Source organism: Gambusia affinis, linkage group LG21 (assembly GCF_019740435.1).
Source record: "Gambusia affinis linkage group LG21, SWU_Gaff_1.0, whole genome shotgun sequence".
Lineage (NCBI taxonomy): Eukaryota > Metazoa > Chordata > Actinopteri > Cyprinodontiformes > Poeciliidae > Gambusia > Gambusia affinis.
Genome location: NC_057888.1, coordinates 5,118,982 through 5,142,820, shown reverse-complemented (window position 1 = coordinate 5,142,820; position 23,839 = coordinate 5,118,982). Strand labels below are relative to the sequence as shown.

Sequence of the window (23,839 nt, the reverse complement as noted above, 5' to 3'; positions counted from 1 at the left end):
TTATTTATTATATTTTATACCATCATAAACCACAAACAGTGTTAAAATGTATGTTTTCTGTGTGTAACTAATGTTATATTTTCTACATTATACTGAAACAATATGGTTGGGTTTAATTCTCTTTCATGCTCAATCTTTAGTGTAAAACAGTTCAGGACGCCCCCTTGTGGATTTAAATAATCCCTTCACTCCTTTCAGAGCTTGAGATTTATTGCTGGTGTGTTTTTTAAAGAAAAGCAACACATGGAAAACATTTAAATCATCACATTAGAGCAGTAAACTGTCATGTAACAGAAACGTTCCTGATCGCTGGTTAAACAGCGGATAAATAGTTTTCCTGTAACGGTAAGTTGTTTCTCTGCCATTAGCACATTTAGCAATGTGTTCAGAAGATTGACTGACAGCGCTAAGCCCCACCTCCTGGCTCTGATTGGTTGTTTTTGGTCGGGAGCTGAGCATTCCTTCAGACTACAATCATAGCTCAGAGAGGAGGTGGAAGAGCTAAATCTTTTCACAGATTATCTGTTTCATATTAAACTGTCAGGACATGGTGACAGTTTTAACAAATATATTCTTTATAAAAGTTGCATAGTGCCGTTTTAAGGTAAAACTGGGAGTATCTATGACACTTTGAGGAAGGAGTCCTGTATCATGCTCTCCACCTCCTCCACCAGAACGCTGTAATCTGCCTGAAGAGCTCTGTGTCCGCTCCTGCCTCTCAGGCATTTCATCATCTCTCCGTGTGCTGCCGGTTCGGACGCGGCCGCTCCCAGCTGCTCCAGCTGCTCCATGGGATCCGGAGGAACATTCTGGATCCGAAGAGCTTTGAACACGGCGGGAGCAAATTTCCCGTAGTGCGCAGTGGAGCAGAGCACCATAGGGCACGATTCATCCTGCAGCCGATCGGCCACCACTTTTGCCACGGCGGTGTGCGTATCCATCAGGTATCCCGTCAGAGTGTGGAGCTCCTGGACGGCGGCCAAGCAGTCCTCCTCAGAGCACCAGCCGGCCTGCACCTCCTGCTGCATCCTGCCGAGGAGACAATCAGGAAGGTGGAAGCGTTTCTGGGAGTCTAAGTGAGTGAAGAGGTCGTCGACCAGGCGGCTGTTTCCTCCTGACACATGGTGGATGAACCTCTCCAGGTTGGAGGACTTCAGGATGTCTATGGCAGGGGAGTGGGAGAGCAGCAGGGGGCGACCCTGGAGGTCATACTGGCCTGTGGTGATGAAGTCCGACACGACTCGGTTGTGGTTGGACGCACAGATGACTTTTCTAATCGGGATGCACATTTGCTTGGCGTACAATGCTGACATGGCATTACCAAAGTTCCCAGTAGGAATACAAACATCCACAGGATCTCCAAAGTTAATCACACCATCTCTGCACAGATCCAAATAGCAGGAAGAGTGATAAACAACCTGGAAGAGGAAAACAAACAACAGTGGGCCAAAATCACACTTTAAAAAACTGAAATCAACAGAAATGTTGTGCTTTTTTTCTACCTACTCAACAATAAACTAATCATGAAGTATTTTAAAAGGGCAGTATTATGTATTTTCCAGGCACATCGTGTTTATATAAAAATTAGGTACATATATATATATATATATATATATATATATACATGTGTGTGTGTGTGTGTGTGTGTGTGTGTGTGTAGAATATGACTTAGAAGAAATTTAACTTCATAATTTAAAGAAATTGGGTCTCTGTCTCTTTAAGAAACTCCTGCTCTTCCTGAAACATCACAATATTGCTGGGATACTGGTACTGAAAATAAAAATACTTTGGCAAACTGCAACTAGAAATAACTGCAAAATACTTAGGCAGTTAGCTTAAGTAATTTAGTACTCAAACTAACTGCTACTAAAAATAAAGATACGTGGCTGAATGCTAATTTCTACTAGCTTTAGGAACTTGGGCTACTTGCTAGCATACGACAATTGTTGTACTGTTTATTGTTACAGCAGAAAAAATATGAGAAATCAGATTTATCAGGACAATAAAAAGGTTGATTGATGATGTAACACCAGAAGTAGTCTTAATTGCTACTAGTTACTGGAGTTTCATGTAGTTATGCTAATTGCTACTGAAGCTAATACTACAATTAAAGAGATTTAGGCTACTTGCTACTTAGACTAAATGCTAACAGAACTAAAGATACTCAAGCTAATGCTACTAGAAATATATGTAGTTTGGCTAACTGCTACTGATCGATGTAGCTGAGTATGTTTTGCTTTTCCATACTCAACCCAACCATGAAAATAACAGAATCAAATTCAAGACTTTTCCAAACCGCCCAGGAACTTTGAGTTGTATTTGAGTTTTTGGAGAAAGTTAGCACACCTGAGGTAATAGTCGTGCCCAGTTGATGGAGTTGGCGGTGCTGAGGACGGTGCCGTACTCCACAGCGAGATGCCCGGCCAGCCCCGACTCACCAAACATCCTCTTGATGCTCTTCTGACAGAAGTCAAAGTCTGACAGGACACTGACTGCTCTGGCGTTCCCTTCCCTGAAGCTCGTCATCTGCAGCTTCTGGACCTCACTCACTCCTTCTTCTGGGAAAAACACCAACACGCCTGTTCGGTGTCTGTCGGCGCCGCTGAGTTGGCTGAAGCCGCTCAGGACGGCGCTGCCTGTGTCCCCGGACGTGGCGACCAGGATGAGGAAGTTACACATTGGTGGGAGGCAGTGGGCGAAGAGCTGGGGCATCAGCTGCAAGGCAAGGTCTTTAAACGAGGCAGTTGGACCGTGGAAAAGCTCTTGGATGTATTGATTTTGAACAAGATGCTTCACAGGAGCAACTCTGTCACTGGAAAAATTGTCTCCATATGCTTTAAATACCATACTCCTTAGGTCCAGAGGAGAGACGTCCAGTGGGTGGATGCACTTTTCCAGCAAAACCGAAGCTCTCTTTGGGTATGACATGGAAATTAATCTGAGCCATTCGCCTTTAGGAACGTCTGGAAAGCCTTTTTTGGGAACATAAAGACCTCCATCTGCAGCCAGGCCCTCTATAACCACATCACTGAAATACGTTTTTCGATTGGGTAATTCTGAGCCGCTACTCCGGGTTGAAACATAAATCTCCTCATCGTGTTCCAGACATCTCTTCACTGCCTTCAAAACCTTCTCTGCCACTTCCTCCACTGTGTCTCCCATTCCACAAAACACCCTCACGTCCAGCCATTTCTCGTAGAACTGCTTCCTGTACAGTAAAATATCTCTCATGGACACCCCGTCTTCTTGGCCCACTATCCGGTTAACCTTCATCCTGCCGAGTCTCTCCATGATGTCCCGGCTGTCCACGTCCAGGTAAACCACAACCCCGTTCTGCTTCAAGTGCTGCATAGCTTCGCCATGAAGGGGATTGGAGCCTGTCAGGGAGATGATGCATCCAGATGCAGAGAAGTTACTCAAAGTTCTGCCTTCCTCCTCCAGGAAACGCCTTCCTCCAACCTCCGCTAGCTTGGCTGCAACCGGCATCTTCCACGCCGGCTCTAAGACATCGTCATCGACGTCTACGGCGGGCAGGCCCAGTTTGCTGGCCACAATTTTCCCAACTGTTGTCTTTCCTGCTCCAGGTGGACCCATCAGCAGAATGTTTTTGCCCCCCAGTGGGGTGGATTTTGTGGAAAACCATGACTTTGATATGGAAAGTTGGCACAAACAACGTCTTGCGGTCCTCGAGTAAAGCTGAATGGTGCTGAGTAATCCCATTCAGGAAAGAAGACGGAGCAGCTGCTTATCCCTCTGCAAAGGAAACATGTTGGCTAATTATGACACAGATCAGAAGGGAAATGAAAATACAAGAACATGAATGCAGACACAACACAAATACGCAAATATTAATGATCAACCTTTAACCAGACAACGGAGATTCTGTGCAAAAACTATGAACTTTTTTTTCTTATTAAAGGTGACCTGTTATGCTTAATTGAACAGGTTATTGTCTTTGGTCGATCCAAAATATTTTTTGAACCAAATAATTTTTTCATAATGAGATTTTAATCTGCTCAGTTCTGTCTATTTTGGGTCTCTTGTTACTTTAAATCCAAGTAAGTTGCTGCTGGCCACAACCCCAAACTCAACTTTTACACTCTCACATGAAAATGGCTGCAAACGGATTATACAACTGCAGATCTTTGAAAAGCAGAAATGGAGCCTCCTGCACAACCAACATGGATGCAGCAAGTGGTTTATAAATAGCAAGTCAACACTTGTCTTTTCCAGCAGCCATTGTACAACGCATTAAGAGCGATAAAACTAGCTGACCAAACGTGCTCGAGCTCAGCTTGAGTTGCTAGGTGACGGGGCTGGACTGTGCTGGGGTTGCTAGGTAACGTGCAGTGCCCATGGAAAGTATTTAACAACCTGGAGGTTTTTGAAACAGCTAATTTTCCAGACATCAAACCATCTCAGTGTTTTTTTGTTATTGTTTTTTGTTAGCATCTTGGCTGTTTTTAGAAGCAATTGAGACCCAAATGAAAGTTTAAAAATGTGCAAAATGTGAATTTTGATTAAGTTCCCTTTGAATGGAAGGGATGATAAAGGACCTTAGAGAAGCAACCACTGCCTTGTATCTTTACAAACAGTTTGATGGTCATCTTGTGGATGACTGATAGCTGTTGCCCCAAGATAAGCATATGAAATGGAGAAATAAAATTAAAAAACAAACAAACAGGGAGTTACATCGTAGACTCACTTTAAAGGTCTCAGTCAGCATGATAAATGTTGAGAAAAGTACAATGAAAACTATTTTTGGGAATGGTATCTAACAAAAAACTCTAACAGAAAAGCTGAAAAATGAATTACTTTTTGTTCATACAATCCAGGTTATCAAATAGTTCATCCATAAACACAGTTTTAAAAATATATTACAGAAAAAGAAGAATTTTTCAGTCTGATAAAAAAACTAAACAGGTGTACTTAATAAATGCAATCGGAAGAAGTAAAAAAATCACGGCCATGTATTTGGATAAATAAAAAGTATATTGTGAATAAGAAGCACCGCATTTTTCTAATAAGTCTTTTATAATATTGTGTTAAGTGGTTTGTCTATGTGGTGCCTACAATAATAGAAGAAAACTCTCGTTTTGAGAAGCTTCCTTCTCAGAAAACTGACTGAAGTGGACTTCTGGCTACATTATCAAAAGGTTATCAATGTTGTTTTAAACTGTTTCAAAAGCCTCCATAAGTTATACACCTTCTACGGAAAATACTCACGTAAATGTGTATTATTTGTTTTTCGGTATTTGGCCGAGATAATGATTTATATACGAAACTGTGTCTGTATTTTCTCACCGTTGTCAGCGTTCCTCGGTGAACTATGGCAAGCCCATAGGGACAAAATTACTCCAAATTTGTTTGGATTTTTGTAAAATCTGTATTATATGAAATGATTCTCAAATTGTTTGAAATATTTGGTCAAACTACAGGTAAATCTTATCGATTTTCAAGGTTTAGAAGAGTAAATAAGTAGTTTCAGGAAAAACTTAACTAAGCATGTTTGGTTTCAGTTTATCGCAATGTAGGAAAAAATCATTCTTAAGACAGACGTCCAGCATTATTAAAAATATTTTTTAAGAAATCATATTCCACAACATAAATATTTAAAAACAACTATAACGGAATGAAGAAATACTAAATTTGAAGATGTTTGGATAGAAATATTAAAGTAGGAATTATTATTTAGAAGTAATTCCTATGAAGAAAATTATGTTTTCTTATAAAAATGGGACTGAAAGCTATTGATACCACGGAGCATAAAACAAAGAATAAGTAGTGACAACATCTTGCAACAATTTTGACAAGTCTAACCTCCACAGTATGGCAGCGTCATTGACGTGCAGAAGCGCTGAGACACGTTACGTCAAACAGGAAGAATAATTTGCTGCTTTCAAGTTCACGTTAAAAACTCGGCATCTAGGGCTTTAGCAACAAAGGCGACAGACGTTTGACAAAAGTGACGGTTGGATTAGCAATTTTTCGACAGCTATAATTTCTAAAATGTCACCTTTACTTGCTTAAGATATTGTAACAGTAACTTTATGTTTTGAACGCAGTTGTTTTATAAGTCAAGTGCTTTACGAGTGTTGCGGAATGTCACGTTTGTTGTACCGTTCCCTAGCAACGAACTGAGTAGCTGCTTTTACATTTGAAAGCAGCGTTTTCGCAACTCTACCAACAATGTCTGAAGCCATCTACCCAGCAGGAAGCGTCTACGACTGGATCCCAAAGGAGCAAGAGGAAATTAAAAAACCTCCAAGGTAAGTTTTATAAATCATAAAACGCGTTTTAAAGAATATGTCTTTAAAAAAGTACAAAATTAACTGAGGTTTGACTAGTGTAATGTATCAAATTTTATCTAAATCTCATCAAAGGTCTAGGTATATTAAATGTACAGACCTAAATCACAGTTTAAAATTGGGTTTTTAAGTTCCACTGATTTAGAATAGAATAGAATTCAACTTTATTGTCATTGCACGTCACAAGTACACTTTAACCAGTTCCTGATGTCGAACCATGGTATTTTTTTCAGCCAAGGAAGCCAAATACACATTTTTAATATCTTTACTCAACTTTAAAATTAAAGACAACAAGAGAGATTAAAATGTTATCTTACTGTTGACCTCAAATGTAAAAAGTGGGATTTTTCTTAAGTTGTTATAGTCATTTATTTGTTTTTGTCATTTCCTCCTCAAATATTATTGAATGTGGATTGAAGTGACTGTTTGGTGTAATATTATGTTCTGAAATCTCCATAAAGATATGTATCCAAGTTCAGGCCAGCTGTCATTCTTGAAGAGAAGCTAACCAAAGATGCGAAGAAGACTATGGGACCACCAAAAGTAGAATTGCCATCTCCGGATAAGTACCTGAAAAAACACTCGAAGCATCCCAAACCACCTGAGAGTAAGTCTGTCTATCAAACTGTATGAGGATTTAACTTTGGGGTGTGAATCTGACGTCTGCATTTCCTTTTGGGACAGAGTCTGAAGATGGACATAAGACTCGGACCTGCGCAGTGAGGAAGCCAATGGTCCCTAGGCGGACTGACAAACCGCTGATGGGGATCCAGACTAAAAGAGATTTCCTACAGACTACTGTGATGTTTCCCATGAAGCCTAAAGCCATTTCTGTTGACACAAAGAAAGGACACAAACAGCTCCTGGAAAACTCTGGACTTGTCCCTAAATATATCATGAAAAAGGTATTTTCTATGAAGAGAAAATGCATTTTGAGACTATTTTCTCTCCATATTTTTTTCATCCTGTCCCTAAACTTTGTGTACTTTTTGTAGAAAGCTTGGATGAGTGTTTGTATTGATAGTTACGTCTCTTTCATGGGTAAATCTCATTCTGTGTAAGTTTTTCTTTCTCTTCTGTGTTTAGCAACTGATGAAGAAATTGTATGGAGCTAAATTAGGGCCATAAAGTTTATTTTTTTAAAAATTAAAAAAAGATTTGAAGCTTGTCCCAAAAGCTATTACGATAAACAATAATATTGTTGCTTTTTTCAAGTAATATAATAATAATGGCATAATAATGAAAGAACATATTCTCAAATATCAATAAAATTTGAATTCTCATATTTGTACGGTAAAACTCTGGCAACCACAGCTTTCAGCATTTTACCCTAAAGACTTTTTTTTTTTTTTTTACAGTGTACTTTGGAAATGCTTGAAAAATTATTGAAGCTTATTGCGTAAAAAGCCTAAGAACCCTGATTAATGTTGCTACCTGCAGGATTACGGTGAAGTACCAACGTATCTGCAGCTGCGCAGTGAAGCCGAGCGGAAGGCCCAGGCGGAGTACCAGCGTCTGGCAGGGGAGCAGAATGTGCTGGAGCGGCTAACGGAGGAGGATCACCAGGCCGTCCTGAAGGTACACTATTGTTTTTAGAAGAACATGGCGTCACTGCAACATCTAAAACCTCTGCTGAACTAAACAGCATTAGACTGACAAAGTCAGAGGCATAAACACAGAAATGTGTATTTTTTTAATGCAAAAATTAGCTACTAACTAAATTAGCTTAAAGCTAATTTGGCAATTTTTTTTTAATGTTTGCATCTCTTATGTAGAACACAGGTGTCAAACTGAAGGCCTAGGATCTAGAGTCAAATATGGGCCCTCTGGGGATGTGCTGTGGTGGCGTAGGGGTTAAGCACAACCCACATAAGGCCTTAATCCTCGACGCGGCTGTCGCAGGTTCGATTCCAGGCCTGGCGACCTTTGCCGCATGTCTTCCCCCTTCTCTCATTACCCATTTTCCTGTCTATTAATTGTCAAATAAAGGCCACTAGAGCCAATAAAAAAATATGGGCCCTCTAGACTCTAGATTACCACACTTTAATTATGCAGTAATGCATAATTCTACGTTTATTTCAAATTTTCTGTAAAAATGATTAAAAAAACCCAAAACGTTGGGTGTAAGTGATGCTAACTCCCACCAGCAGGTGGCAGCACTTTGTTTCTTCTACTGCACTGCTGCCTCAACCGGACTTGGCGTCAAGTTACAGTCCATGATTGATGTGGAGAGTAACAAAAAGTCCCATTTATGTCATACATAAGCATTACAATGGAGTATCAAGGTCATAATAATAATACAAAAGTTTTTAAAGTAAAATCATGAGAATAAAGTCACAATATTTTGACAATAAAGTCATAATATTACAAGAATAAAATCAAAAATAATGTCAGAATAAAGTAATGGTATTTCAAGAATAAACTTGTATTTTCATGAGAATAAATTGTAAGAATACGATACTAAAGTCAAATTATTATGAGAATAAAATAATAACATTTGGAGAACAGTAATTTATAAAAATAAAGAATAAAGTTGTAATTTTATTTTTTGTACTTTTCTCCACGTGACCCCAATACTACCTCGTAAAACATAAATATTGCAAAAAATTTCTAAAGTAGCTCCACAAAATCTGTGATTTTGATTGCAAAAAAATAACAAAACGAATCACAAAATTTAAGTTGAAGACACAGCTGTTTTTAGTATTTTAGCAGTTTGATAATAGATTTTATCGATACATTTTGCCACAACCGTCCCTTTAAGGACGTTCATGACCTTGATGTGACTCTTCCCCTTTAAGGGCCTGAAGAAGAAGTGGGATGAACTCCACCGTGAATATCAGGGCCTTCCGCTCATCATCGACACGCCGTCAAAGAAAACCCGGAAGATCCGCTTGGAAGAGAAGATGAGTCAACTGGAGAAGGATATCAGCTTCTTTGAAAGGTTCAAAACCATTTTTATTTACGATGATTAGGGACGAATGGTTTTGGTTCCTCTCACCAGTAGAGGGAACTGCTGCAGAAAAATGTTGGTGTGTGAATTTCCAAAATATCTTTAAGAAATTAGATACGTTGTTGTTTTAGCAGTTTGACTCTCCACATTGAGGTGAGATAACTTTGGTTACGTTCACACAGCAGGGAAACGCGACCCGTATCCGACTTTTTCAGTCTTTTTGAAATGGATTTCTGATCCGATTTTGAATCAGATTTGTTCCACTTTCATGCTTTGTAATAATTCAGATTCTGATTGTTTTCAAACTGTCTGCAGTCTGGACAGTCATGACACATTTTACCTGACGTTCATGTCATTGATGTGAGACATGAGTCATAAAAATGCCAGACGCATTAAATCAAACAAGGACTGTAAATTATAATTATGAAAGAAGTCAGTTTTCAAATCACAGTCACACTTTGACTTTGATTATGAATTTAAACATACTTCAAAAAGCCATTTCTGTTAGCTGTGTTTTCTTTTTATGAGCTTCCTTCGTGTTTCTTAATATGATTATGTGACGATATTGTCAGCTGTTGTTGCTGAATAAATGTTAAGGGGACAATATTATGTAAAACCGACTTTTTTGAGCTTTAAATCATGTTAAAATGTCATTCCTTCATCAAAAACATGGATAATTGCTTTGATTCTTTCATTTATGTTTGAGAAATCCTTGAGTCTCCATCGCAACTATTCAGCCGTGCTAAAAGCCCGGGTGGACTTAGCCCCGCCTTCGAGTTTCCGCCTCACAGAGCAACCCTGTCCCATTCAGCTCCTTCAGACTAGCCAGCAGCAATTGGCAGACATCTGGTGGAAATATATGTAGCAGATATTTCTCAGTGAAATGCTGGTAAAAACATGGTTAAAGGGGTAATAGAGGAGCCATGTTGTGATGACTTCCTAAAGGCGGAGTCTCAGAAAGAGCAGAAGCTTCTTAAAGAGACAGAGGCCCAATTTCAAGTCATTAAATTACAACGTCAAATTTATCTTAAGTCATATTTGATACAAATATCATTTTTATAGCAACTGAAGTTAACATAGTTACTTGATTGTGCTATAAAATGAAACTATGTGCCTGGGAAAGACATAAAAGTGCCATTTTAAAATCAATGCATGAACGGCGGTGTCTGTTTTTACTCCGGTAAACAGAGCGGTGCTGCGTCACAATTTTCTTCACTCCTGCAGGTCGGTTTGGGGATGTAAACCGTTCACTCACAAGTCTCATTGTGGTTTAATTAATAGTGCGCAAAAACAACCAAATTTCAGGAACAAAATCTAAAGTGATTACCAAAACCTGCTGTGTGAATGTAACCTCTTCATGTTTTTCACATCAAAATGTAACTTCTGATTCTTTCTGTTTCTTTTCACTTACCTTTAAATAATGGTTTTAGAAATAAACAAGTCATATGTGTTGTTTGGTATCTTTTTTAAAAAAGATATGAATATACATCTTTATATCTTATTTTTAGATGAAGGTAAAAGGTGTGACAACCAACCTCGTTCTTCTCTATAAATTTTCTGTATTTTTGCAGTTATTTTCTGATTGCTAATGCTGTGCTACAAAATAAATGCTACTTTACAGCTTTATTGCCAAGTCTCCCTTATTGAAATAAAGTTGTTCAGTGGTGAAACTGAAAATATCCTCCCATTAACTTTAAACACCTAAACAGTTTTAATCTAATTCAGTTAATAGTTTGTGGTTTTGTGTTGTGATGCTCCATTCAGACGTTGGCTGAAACAAGGAAAGATGCCGGCATTTCAAACAATCTGTGCTGAATGATGACAAACTCAAGAAAGAACAAAGAGTTTCCATCGTTTCCAGACTTATGCTGCGATGAATCGTGTTTATTTTCAACCCAGTGCTGCCTGGGGCCCCGAACAAAGCCTGTCGTTATTCATCATCCTTTTCCGCTGAGCTCATCCAGACCTTTTAGTGACACCAGGTGACTAATCCCCCCTCATTGCCTCTAATTTTTCAACTTAACGCACATCAGCAGCCACAGAACACAACTGAAGAATGAATGATTGTTGCTTCAAACTGTGTGGAGTGGATAAAACAGGCTGCCATGAACAAGAGAAATTCCTTCTGGAGGGAAAGTTCAAGGTATCTGACCAGAGTGGAATATCTTTGGAGGTTTCAAGCTTAGAAATGCTGGACTGATTACTAAAACACAATTGTAGGAGTGACAAAATGAGGATACTTTTTACCTATTTGGCTCTGCCTCTTGGATCCAAATTTGAATTGGGAAGCAGACGAACATTAAAGGTCACTTATAATGCTTCCCTGAGCAGGTGAAGATAGAATAGCCTACACAAAACATTCATTACATTTTTTGTTAAAATTTTCTTCAGATTTTAGTCTGCTCAGTTCAGTCTATTTTGAGCTCCTGTCTCTGTAAGTAAAAATAATCTTCTGTTAGCCACGTCCCTTATCTCAAAGGTTGCACTCCTGTGACAATGGCTGCAAACAGATATGGATAGTAATACAACTGTACATCTTTGAAAAGCAGAAGTGGAGCCTCCTACACAACCAACAAGAATGCAGCAAGTTGTTTCTTGATAGCAAGTCAACAACTAATCGCTTGTATTTTCCAGCAGCCATTGTACAACAGCACCAAATGTGCTGGAGCTCAGTTTTGGTTGCTAAGTAACTTAACAATCGGGACGTTTTTGAAATGGCCCATTTACCACACACCAAAAAACAAACATAACTTAACAAACATGTTTAATAAGTACTTAGACTGTTTTTAGAAGCAGTTGAGACCCAAATGGAAATATAAAATTGTACAAAATGTGAATTCTCCATAACAAGTTTCCTTTAATTCTCTCGAACTACATTCCCAAAGATTTCAACTTGTGGACCATTCTTAAAAGACAGCTAAGTATTTAGCTTTTTAGCTAAATAGATAGTTATCAAGCTAAATATTTAGTCCAACTAAATATTTGTTTGCTAATTGGATATTTAGTTTGAAACTGTTACAGTTATAAACAAAGTGGTGAAAATATGACAGAAGTTTTTAATTTTTTCCAGAATAACCCGAATTATTTCCTATAATTTTTGATTAACTTTACAAACAGTTCCCCATTGCTGCAATATTTTGATATAGGATTCACTCAGTAATGGAATACGGAACATATTCACCTGCGTTGTACGTTTCATGGGTTCTGTGTTAGAAACAATTACCAGATTTAAATATTGTCCCTGAGTACATCCACCCCACCGCCTACTTGGAATCACATGAGGCTGATTAACCAGCACAACTCTCCTCAAAACAAAGCTTTTCTTTTACCTAAATGACTTGAGCGTGATCGTGCTGCCCATGTTGCCGGCTGGACAGGATTTCTCTGGTTAACTCTGGAAAACAAATTTTCCTCCTCTTCGCTCAACAAACCGGTATGTTTTAGTTATAATAGATTAGAAACTGCTTGGCAATGCTTTGGAGATTATTTTAGTTAATTAAATGTGATCTTTAGGAAAAACTTGAACTATTTTCAACTTAAGTCAAATGCATGTTTTTATCTTCTTGTCTGAACTATTCTGATGTGTTTCCTCCAAGGATAAAAAAGCCTTTTTACCACAACAACAGATGATTTTACCATGTCATCACCACAGCAAATGGATGAAATGAGAGTAAGAAGAGGAATTGTGGTAGGTTATTATGCTCACTTTCCAAATGTAAACCAAAACTCTTTATGTTGAGTCCAAGCAGCTAGAATTTATTGTAATATTTAATGTAGTTCTGATCAATAGTTTTCTGGACTTTTTGCCAAGCCAAACAATAATTGTTTAATTATTGGGTCTTTCCATACACCCCTTTAATGGATCAAGTGCTTTTTTTGTCCATTTTAAGCAATTATTTACTTAAAACAAGGTCCTGTTTCTTGTTGAAAAGTTAGTTTTGTCTAATTTGAAGTGTACTATGATGTTTACAATAGAAACTAGACCAAAATTACTTCGTATGATTTGGTTTTTGCAGTGAATGTTGAGGAAATCTGAAGAAACTCTTGAAAATGTCTTCAATCCAATAAAATACGGGAAATTAAATACGTGACAAATTAAAAATCCAGAAAGCTCGAGCAACTTTTTACGAACAAAAAGTTTACAAGGAAGTCCAGCTCACTGAAGGTAAAATAAAAAAATAAAGGTGTTTTTTTTTTGTTTTGTACACAATCAACTGTTATGTTCAAATGACATTTAGTCTTTTCTATGTTTTCCATCATCTTACCCGGTACAAACGTAATTCTCATGTGATGTCACACTTCTGCGAACTTCGGTTGCTATGGAGTTGCTATGATAACAATAAACAAGCTACAAGCTTAGAGCTAGCTCTCTCTCTGATCGTGCTTTAAGTACATTACAACTATTAATCGTTAACAATTTTTGAGTACTATCCTCACCACTGTGTAATAACATGATAAATATCAACGATATTTACTGTAGTTTTTACTACCGAACTAGCAACAGTAGCTTAGCTACTGCAGCGTTTATTTGCTAGGTAAGGCGGACATGTGGCCTACGTGTTTGTTACGACATGTACTTACTCTGCCAGTCACCAGAACCTAGTTATTCACAGGAAGACTGATAGCATGCGGCCATGGGTTTCAGGTGAAGCTCCTCCATGTTCATTTGTAAAATGTTATAAGATCGGACGCAGCTTGTCCAAGTCCTCGGACATATTTTCCTTCCCCGTTTTAGACGGGTCGATCCCAACAGTAGCCATTTTGTTCATGTGTCTTTGTATCGCACATTGGTTAAGAGTGTCCATATATTTTCTTTTTTGTTGGTCTCAGTGGCACGAATCACTTTCGGTGGGAGCTTCCGGGTGATCTGCTTTAAAACGCCACCTGAATGATTTGCGGGAAGCTGCTGTTGCATTTACTCATGTATTTTCTCTGCTGCCTGTTCCAGATCAAAGATGACTGGCCTGGGTACAACCTGGATCTGTTCACCTACCCTGAACATTACCACGACGACATTGAGAACGTCTACATTCCCCACGGAGTCATCATGAACCGGTACGAACACACCTGATGTGTCGGTAAACTACCTCCTACTGTGTGGTTTTCTCCTCCTGCTAAGGATAGAGCGCCTGGCCCGGTACGTCATGGAGGACTTTGAGGACAGTAAGATCATGGTGCTGTGCGTCCTGAAGGGAGGATACAAGTTCTGTGCAGATCTGGTGGAGTTCATCAAGGTTCTGGGATGCAGCTCCAACCGGTACCTGGAGACCCGGGTGGAGTTTATCCGCCTGAAGAGCTACCTGGTAGGCAAACGCATAGAAATAAACTCTAAGCTTACAGCTTGAATGTGCCTCTGGTAATGACCTGGATAAAAACTTTAAATACATTTATTTTTTTGTTGCAGAAAAAAAATATAAAAAAAAATCCAAGCTTTGTTTTGATTAGTGTTGGTACAATTAATCGCTCATTGAAATAATCAACTAATTTAGTTATCGATTAATTGTTAACTGGAGTATTTTACTGAAGAAACCCCAACATATTCAGAGTAGTAATTAAGCCATATATATATTTCTTGCATTTAAAGTAAAAACACCATTGTATGTAAAAATGCTTTAGCCAAAATTTCTCAAGTGGCAGTTTCAGCTCTACCTGGATTAGATTTATTAAATGAATGCTTTAGTATTACATTTTAGGTATTAGTTTTGATTTTGCACTGCAAAAGCACAACATTTTACCAGGTATTTTGGTTTAGATTCCAGTGCGAATACCTTATTACACTTTAAATAAGACAAAAGTACCTTACAAGTAACTTTTCAGCAATATATGGGAGCTTGTTTTAATCAGTAATTCTTTAATATGGGGGAAATATCTTGTTGCAAGTAAAATAAAATTGTAACTAGTACTATTTCATCAATATTAAGGAATTATTGACAAAACAAGCTCCTATGTCTTTCTGAAAAGTTATTTGTTAGTTATTTCTCTGTTATTTCAAGTGTAGTAAGACTTTTCACTAGAAACTAGATTAAAAACTTGGTAAAATGTTTATTTTTGCAGCGTGAACGCATCAGTGTTTAACCACCAGGCGTCGCTGTTGTTCCGGTTTGGTGAGGAACGATTTCAAGGCTTCGGGAGTAAAAACACAATCCTGCCAGTATAGATAGATTCATCTCCCTTTGCCAAGAAAAGCAGCTCTTGGGAATGATAAAGATGTCTTTACAGTGATATCACGGAGTGATTTTAAACGTTGTCATCTGGACGATGTTATTTTATGGTGTGTTTTTGGCACACGTCTGAATTATGTTTCCCTGCATGTGGCCACATTCCTTTCACTCCCTTTCCTGCACAAGAGAAGATGACGGGTTTTCTGAGTCAGGCAAGGTCAAGAACCTTCTTTTTTGTTTTGGGTTGTTTGTTTTTTTTACATAAAAAGTTTAAATGAGCAGCATCACCCATTTTTGCTTGTTTTTTTGCTCACAAAACATTTTGTAATCTTGTAGTATAGCTTTGACTTTCTCACTCATTTTCAGTCAGACTGTTTTCAGACAGGTCTTTAATTCAACCTTTGAAAAATACAAAAAATAACGGAACTCAAGTATATTGCATAAATAGATTATTATAGAATATCCTGTCTCAGATCTTTGCTGTATATTTTCCCTTAAATTTACCCAGTAAATCCTTTTCAGATACTATTAAGATGATGAATACTTTTTTGTGTCCACTATCATGATTCCTTATGGAAACCCAAAATTTAAAAGCTGCCTAAACACTAGGCACTTAGGCAATTTATATCAAATTAATGATCATCATGGATCTTTGTGAAATAGTTAAAAGTCAAATCTTGTGTTTCCTCCAGAACGACCAATCAACAGAGGACCTTCACATCATTGGAAGCAGTGATCTGTCTTTTCTGCGTGGAAAGGTTTGTTTTATGCATATTTTACCGGTTCAGTGTACTCCCAGCCAGAGGAGGGCGCTGTTAGACTTGTGAGATGTTGGCATGACTGAATCTGGAATAATGTGAAGAATGAAAACAGTGCTTTGGAAATATTTGAGTATCAATGCTTTACTTCCTGTTCCTTTTGTCTCAGTGATAAATATTGATTTTCTGGTTCTGGTTTGACTTTAATGATGTTATAGGAAATTTATTACATTCATCCACCAATCCATCTGGTCATCCATCCATCCATCTGTTTATCCATCCATCCATCATTCTGTTGGTCTCTTCATCCATCCATCCATCCATCCATCATTCTATTGGTCTTTCCATCCATCCATCTGTTCATCCATCCATCATTCTATGGTCTTTTCATCCATCCATCTGTTCATCCATCCATCATTCTATGGTCTTTTCATCCATCCATTCATCCATCCATCATTCTATGGTCTTTTCATCCATCCATCCTTCATTCTATGGTCTCTCTCTCCATCCAGTCGCCCATTCTGTGGACAGAAAGTATCAAACTCTCTGAAACTTTCCTCCTTGTGAATCTGGTTTCTCTTTACCAAACTGCCTCTCTCTGCACCCGGCTAGATATTAATCAGAAACTTTCTGGATGGACGTCTGGCCTCTTACTGTACATTTACTGAGCGTGTAACCCCGAAGAGCTGTCAGGAAAGACTGATGAATCAGGGCAGAAATGTTACAAACTCAGCTGAATGGGAGCACAAACATGCCTACACTGTATAGTCCTGTGGCTAAAAGCAGAAAGGTTGTCGCCATCTACAGGAAAAACAGTTGATTTTATACTTCCTGACCGTTATGCAATAAAATAGAAGAATTAAGTCATTTAAAAAGGAAGCCGTTTTAAAACTACAGTGGTGCTGTACTTAAACTCACACCATGACATGTGGGTTTGTTTTAAGACTTGGAAGAGGAAATAAATAACATAATACAGTAGAAACTAAATTCCCTCTTTAAATCCTCATTTACGTACAACCTAGTATCATTGCAGCACAGCTAGCTGCCACAAGACATTACAAAAAGCATTTTAAATATAGTTCAAGCATTGCTTCAGAAATAACACAAATACTCCTAGAGTTTCTCGTGATCTGTTTATTAATTAGCAAACAAAACACTGATCATGAGCCTGATGATGATTCTCAACTTATTGTGCAAGCTAGCATTAGTAGTGCAGCACAGCTAGCTCTTGAGAAAAAGTTATAAATGTAAGATTTGAAACCTCCAATAAGTAATAGCTTTTCACATAATACAGTTACTCATGAGGTTATCTTACTTGCTTAATACTTAAGCAAGTATATAAAACTTGCTTAAGTATTATGTACTTAAGCAACATCTTAAGTACATAATGAATAAATTTGATAAAAACCTAAATCGTTAACCCGTACAGCTCACATTGAGGCACTGAGTTTCTTTAACTTGGCCCAATTAGTTCAGTGTCTCAAAACATGATGTGAAGGTTTTCAGGTACAGACTGAATAAAAATTGGCCAGCTGTCTGCATTCTCTCCGATCGCTCTCCCTAAACCATAGACACGCTCACAAAGAGTCCTCACAACCAGAAGAAGAAGAAGAATTCATTGGAAAACCCAGAAGCAGGGAGGCAATCGCTCAGCACCCGGTCACTCTGGTGACTTCTGGTCATTGTAGAAAACAGATGTTTCATTACAGCGGAGAACTGAAAGAGTCGCCTGTATTTTTTTTAGCTAAGACAGTGAAGATGCAGCCAATTTTGTTGCCATGGAAACCCCCCATGGAAACAGACTTGCTTTTATTCTCGCTTTGCTTGAACAGTGTGAAAATTCAAGAATGAGTTACTGATGTTTTTCTACCTTTTACTTGTTTTACATGCGACCCAGAGTGTGCTCGTTGTTGAGGTGAGTATAAACTGCGTAGTTTTTATTTATGGCGTGAAATTAATTTGCTTGTCTTGGTTGTCACCATTTGCAACTTTTTTATGTTTCAACCAGGAACTTCAGTGTGTTTTAATTGGGATTTTAGATGACTGTACAACATAGAACAGGGGTGTCCAAAGTGTGGCTCGGGGACCATTTGTGGCCTTTGGACAATTTTTTTAGCTCTACAACTGCAGTTCAAGAATGACTTTTTGTACCAAGTGTATAATTATAAGTGACTTTTTTTTTTACAGTGGAAAACCTGAAATAAAACACAAAATATTCATATTTTCACAACCCAAAATGTCCTAGTAGTTTGGATCTATCACTGAGCACAAAAGTTTGAGGTTTAAACATGTCAGGATGTGAAAAAAATATGAAAACTTCAACAACATGCACTGCAAAAACACAAAATCTTACAGAGTATTTTTGGTCTAGATTCTAGTGCAAATATTTTAGTACAGTTGAAATAAGATAAAATTAACTTACAAGTAAAATGTTCAGCAATACATAGGAGCTTGTTGTGAGTAAGTAGTTCCTCAATATTGATAAGAAAGTAATAGTTCCATTAGCAGATTATTTCACTTTTAAAAAGGTGATTGCTGTAAGTAAAATAATCTACCAACAAAACAAGTATCAACACAATCTCCCACTTCTTGCTGAAAAGTTACTTATAAGTTAGTTTTCTTTTTTCAACTGTATATTTGCACTGGAAACTAGATGAAAAATACTTGGTAAGATTTTGTGTTTTTGCAGTGAATGCATCAGATGCATCTGATAATGTAATTTTATTAAATATTTAAAAATAAATATTTTCAAATATTTACATTTATTTAAATAAATGTATTTAATTTGACCTAGATAAATTTTAATTGAATAAATTCATTTATGTATTTTAAAATATTAAAAGTGGCATATTTTCAATTTAAAAATGTAGATTTTGTTCCAGTAGCTTGAGTAATTTCTTAGATGCTACATTTAACTTTTACTTGGGTAAAAATATGTTTAAGTGGTGTTACTCTTACTTCCCCACCTCCGATGACAAAATACACAAAACCTTTTACGTACAAAAATACAGGAAAAGTCAGTCAATAAATTAACATGTAATCTATAAGAATATTAAAGAACATCTTCTGATGTGATACTTGCAATAAAAATGGAGGTTTCCTCTTGTTTTTTTTCTCATGGTGGGCATTACAGTTTTCCAGTATCAGGAAACTTTCTGGAGAAAAAAAACCCATCTGTCATTCTTTGTATCTTCATATCTCTGGTCTCAATGATCCGGATCCCTCCCTCCCTCGTTGCTCCGGCTTCCTCTGCTCTTCCCTTCCCTCAGGCCATCGTCGACACAGGAAAGACCATGAAGGCTCTTCTGAAGCATGTGGAGACCTTTGAGCCCAAAATGGTCAAGGTCGCGGGGTGAGTCGGCGTCTCAGTCGTCCCAAAGTTTTTCCACTGTGAGGGAAATGCCGAGCGCATGATGAGCAGGACAAGATGTCACTTTGTGTCTGTGGGCAGCTTTTCCAGAGATTAGAGGGAAGATTATCATCTTGCTGCACACATGGCTTATTGTAGAGCTTTATTTCCTTTTTAGTTTATGACAGAAAAGCAGAAACTTATCCGGTCAGATCTATAAATCAACAAGAAATCAATTAATTAACAATGATTGATGTGTTTCAGTCTGCTGGTGAAGAGGCTCTCTAACATGACTGAAAGTCTGACAGACTGTAAGTATTTTTCTACAACAAACAACTACTTTAGTAATCAGTTAATCTATCAATTTTCTTGATTAATCTTTTAATTGATTAATCGTATTTCAAATAGTGGCCATTTTTCCCCCACTTGAGGCTTTTTAGTTAAAACATATCTACAGACGAAGATGTTTTAAGTGCAAAATATATGTATTGCAACTAATGATTATTTTAGTAATCAATTCATCTATCAATTTTTCTGATGATTAATCGATTAATCGGATATAAAAATGGCACATTCTACAAATATTTTGTTCTCATTTTTTATACAAAATAAGAAATAAATTAAAAGATCCAAATAAACAATTATTCAAGTACTTTTTAAAATAAGAAAATAAACATTTTATTGCCTAAAATCCAATTTTTGGCAACAACATTTAGTAAATTTGTACCAGGTGGAGCTGAAACTAGGAGGCATTTTGGGTAAAACATATTAATAGACAAAAGTTTTTTTTATCTTAAATGCAAAATGTATATATTGCAACTAACAATTATTTTAGTAATCAATTAATCTAATTTCCTGATGATTAATCGATTAATCGGACACAAAAATGTCACATTTTACAGATATTTCTTAACCATATTTTATACAAAATTAAAAATGCATTAAAAGAATCAAATAGGTATTCAGAGACTTTTTAAAATGAGAAAATAATAATTTTATTACCTAAAATACAATAACATAGCATTCTTTTAGTAAATTTGAACCAGAAGAAGCTGAAACTATGAGGCCATCTGAGGAGTTTTGGTTAAAACATCAACAGATAAAAGTTGTTTTTATCTTAAAAGCAACAGTTTAGGCTTACTTACTGCTCTGAATATGTTGTGTACTTCAGCTAACATGTTTTTTGTTCAAGTTTGACATTTTTCTTTATAAAGCGATTGTTTTCAATCGCTTTGATGTTTTTTTAATTAAATTTTTTTAATTCTAAGTCTGCTACATGCAGTCATTCTCGTCCCACAGGCTAGCAGATTACACACATAAAATGCTCCATTGCATTTGTCTTTGCTACATCTGTAAATGTTAATATGTCAAATTTACTTATATAGCACTTTTAAAAAGGCTACACCAAGGTGCTGTACAAAAACACACAATGGAATAAGTTGATAGAGAGAAAAAATCTAAAATAAAACATCACAACAGAAAAGTTACAGTGTCAAAATAAGTTTTAAGAAAAAAAAAGCATGTTTTTTCAAACTATGAGTAAAAGATGCATTTGTATTTTGATGCACCTGATCGCAACATGTTGGCTCAAACATCTGTTTGCTTTGGCAGATGTTGGATTTGAAATCCCCAATCGATTCGTGGTCGGCTACGCCTTGGACTACAACGAGTACTTCCGTGACCTGAACGTAAGTCCTGAGTTTGCTGTCGCTGCTGCTGCTAACCTTGTGACCTTTTGAAAAGTTGTGGAGAAAAAGAGATGAAAGAGGCGGAGGCCGGAGAGCAAACACGGTAAATCAAAGCGGTTCTCTCCTCCTCTGTGAAATCTAAACTCACCCAACAGGTATCCTCCCTGGTTGAGGAGGTTTTACATGCAGCTGCAGTGTTTTATAAGAGCGGTTTATGAGAGTGCAGTTGTTTGAAAGACAGAAACATCCAGGAGAGTCTGCTTATTTGTCTTTGCACTATTTGATTTTTACTGTCCGTTTTAGTGGCACGGACGTCCATTACAGGTAAAACCAGAAGTGGCTTGTAAGAAACACTAATTCTGCTGACATGGAAGCGAAAAGAAAACATTGATTAATGTTACAGAGGTTTCAAAAATACACTTCACTGCAAAAACACAAAATCTTACCAAGTATTTTGGTACAGTTCCTAGTTCAAATATCTTAGTTTAAACTCACAAGAAACTTTTCAGCAAGATAAAGCAGCTTGTTTTAAGTAAATAATTTCTTAATCTTGATTTTTTTTTTTTTTTTTTTACAAAGTACTTATTTACAAAGTACAGATTTTCACTTTTAACAAAACATTTTCCCCTCTTATAAGTAAAATAAGGTGGAACTAAAATGTTTTCATTGTTATTAAGAAATTATTGACTTAAAACAAACTCCTATTTCTCACTGAAAGTTACTTGTAATTTGTTTTATTTCAAGTGTATTAACATATTTGCACTAGAAACTGGGTAAAATGTGGTGTTTTGCAGTGTTGACAACATTTTCCAGCAGATTACTCAACTAACTCAACTGGGCTTGAAATATATATGATGTTTATTCTAGTTGATAGTTAAAATAATAATCAATATATAGTATTAAGATTAGTTTCACATTTTCTAGTTTATCTATTGTTAGCTATTGTAAACTAGCTAAATGCAAATTATGTGTTTCATCCTGTGTCAACCTTTGCAAATAATTTCATAAAATAATTATTTATTTCCTCATTTTACCCAATTTACCTTTCAGATAAAAATGACAGTTTTCTGTGCTCTTTTTCCAAACCTGGAGGTTTATTTCAGGTCATAAATCAGTCAGTAGAAATCTTTGGGATATTTTCCGTTTTTATTTGCAGACATGTGAATAAACAGCCTAACTTGTAACATCTCACAAGTTAGCCTATCACAAGCTTGCCGGTGTGAAAGGCTAGCTTCACTCCCAGAACGTTATGTGCTGCATGTTTGCACTGTATGTGGCTCCTATGCATGTTTGAGGGGGCGTTATATTTCATTGTGAAAGTTTGAAAAACCGACCTGTGGAATGTGGAGGTTTGGAATCTCATTATCAGACAGAGTTCAGGTTTACCCTCCTATCTGTCCTCATCCCACCGAAGAAGAATGAATCCAGCGCTCCCCCACAGGGACTCAGTGTTAGATTAATGGACGTCTTTAGATCACATTGCCTGCTTTCAAATAACTCCAGATTTTACACAATTTATTCCTGTAGATGGAGTGTTCTTGCGTTTATGCAAAATGGAAAGTTGCTATTTGTTGACCCTTTGCAACTACGTCACTTTTCTTTGGAGGCTCCATGATGGACGTCGGAAGTGAGGAACGGGAGTATTGAACAGAGCGACTGAAATTGTTTTCCTAAGTTATTTTTTCCAGTTTATTCATGGCTTCTACTTGTTCGAGTTGAGCTAATTTGTCTGTGAACGTAACACTCCTGGTTGGGGCTTATAGACGGCGGTGTTTACAAAAGTTGGAAACAGCTAGCTTAGAAACCGACCCGTAACTCCTCGGTCTTGAGGTGTTGACTAAATTACAGACTGCCTGAATCCACAACACGTGATTTATATCACTATGTCATGAACACCGTTCGCCCTTAAACCGGAGCAGCCTTAAAATCGTATAAAAGACGAGATGCTAACCAGCTTTTTCCATACATGCTATGCTACGTGACGACGTGGCATTTTTTCCATGGTTACTAATGGTTAGACCCGTACCTTCTCCATTGGTTGTTTTGACGTCCGTCATGGAGGAGTTCTGGAGAGCGTGACGTCACGTGCAAAGAATCAATAGAACCAAGCGTAAACGCAGCTAATTTAACATTATTTGGGACACACTAATCTTTTCCCTCTATTTTCTTTTCAGCATATCTGCGTCATCAGCAAAACGGGAAAGATGAAGTACAAGATTTAGAGAATTAAAGCCATTAATTATGCACTGTTATAAATATATTAGCCGTTTTCAGCACTGTTGCTATGTTTAACTTTAATGATTAACATTATTATTATTAATATTTTTTTTTACATATTTCCATGTGGTTCAGATAAATTGTATTTGTAATATGATTATATATATTGACTTTCTTTTTGTTTGTTTTCTTGTCACTAGGCCTGTCACAAAAAAAAAAAATTGCTGGATGATAAATTGTCCCTGAAGTTCATGCGATAAACGATAATATTGTTTGAAGATCATTAAAATTTTTAGGTTAATGTCATAATAATGAAATAACACATTCTGAAAGATCAGTGCATATTTTACTCTGTAACTGGAAGATATTTTAAATATTCAAATTAATAAACAAAACAGAAGTAACAAA

The 23,839-nt window shown here is 37.1% G+C and overlaps 3 protein-coding genes across 6 annotated transcripts; 2 read left to right on the top strand and 1 right to left on the bottom strand.

The window, feature by feature from the left end:
• Nucleotides 1-14,402, bottom strand: LOC122823949 (threonine synthase-like 1). 4 transcript variants are annotated; one of them, XM_044104039.1, is made up of 3 exons: nucleotides 14,346-14,402; nucleotides 2,347-3,753; nucleotides 1-1,418 (listed from the first exon to the last, which is right to left on the bottom strand). In XM_044104039.1, exons 2-3 carry the CDS (start codon nucleotides 3,718-3,720, stop codon nucleotides 621-623), a joined length of 2,172 nt encoding a protein of 723 aa, XP_043959974.1. In that variant the 5' UTR covers nucleotides 3,721-3,753; nucleotides 14,346-14,402; the 3' UTR covers nucleotides 1-620. The 4 variants fall into 4 exon arrangements, with proteins under 4 accessions (XP_043959974.1, XP_043959975.1, XP_043959972.1 ...); XM_044104040.1 differs by lacking the exon at nucleotides 14,346-14,402 and adding an exon at nucleotides 13,840-13,884; XM_044104037.1 differs by lacking the exon at nucleotides 14,346-14,402 and adding an exon at nucleotides 5,305-5,351.
• On the top strand, nucleotides 5,900-10,875 carry enkur (enkurin, TRPC channel interacting protein). The gene is made up of 5 exons (XM_044104051.1): nucleotides 5,900-6,269; nucleotides 6,770-6,915; nucleotides 6,993-7,213; nucleotides 7,749-7,886; nucleotides 9,107-10,875. The coding sequence occupies exons 1-5, from the start codon at nucleotides 6,190-6,192 to the stop codon at nucleotides 9,278-9,280; spliced, it is 759 nt and encodes a 252-aa protein (XP_043959986.1). The 5' UTR covers nucleotides 5,900-6,189; the 3' UTR covers nucleotides 9,281-10,875.
• On the top strand, nucleotides 12,605-23,839 carry prtfdc1a (phosphoribosyl transferase domain containing 1a). The gene is made up of 10 exons (XM_044104052.1): nucleotides 12,605-12,691; nucleotides 12,855-12,946; nucleotides 14,207-14,313; nucleotides 14,378-14,561; nucleotides 16,112-16,177; nucleotides 18,075-18,092; nucleotides 19,447-19,529; nucleotides 19,791-19,837; nucleotides 21,138-21,214; nucleotides 23,389-23,839. The coding sequence occupies exons 2-10, from the start codon at nucleotides 12,896-12,898 to the stop codon at nucleotides 23,434-23,436; spliced, it is 681 nt and encodes a 226-aa protein (XP_043959987.1). The 5' UTR covers nucleotides 12,605-12,691; nucleotides 12,855-12,895; the 3' UTR covers nucleotides 23,437-23,839.

Bases quoted from the DNA above. Each gene is read 5' to 3' on its own strand.
- LOC122823949 (XM_044104039.1), bottom strand. From the start codon at position 3,720: ATGGGATTACTCAGCACCATTCAGCTTTACTCGAGGACCGCAAGACGT. The intron at 1,419-2,346 runs GTGTGCTAACTT...TTCCTCTTCCAG, and splicing joins GGGCACGACTATTACCTCAG to GTTGTTTATCACTCTTCCTG.
- enkur (XM_044104051.1), top strand. From the start codon at position 6,190: ATGTCTGAAGCCATCTACCCAGCAGGAAGCGTCTACGACTGGATCCCA. The intron at 6,270-6,769 runs GTAAGTTTTATA...ATCTCCATAAAG, and splicing joins GAAATTAAAAAACCTCCAAG to ATATGTATCCAAGTTCAGGC. The intron at 7,214-7,748 runs GTATTTTCTATG...TGCTACCTGCAG, and splicing joins CTAAATATATCATGAAAAAG to GATTACGGTGAAGTACCAAC.
- prtfdc1a (XM_044104052.1), top strand. From the start codon at position 12,896: ATGTCATCACCACAGCAAATGGATGAAATGAGAGTAAGAAGAGGAATT. The intron at 14,314-14,377 runs GTACGAACACAC...CCTCCTGCTAAG, and splicing joins CACGGAGTCATCATGAACCG to GATAGAGCGCCTGGCCCGGT. The intron at 14,562-16,111 runs GTAGGCAAACGC...TGTTTCCTCCAG, and splicing joins TCCGCCTGAAGAGCTACCTG to AACGACCAATCAACAGAGGA.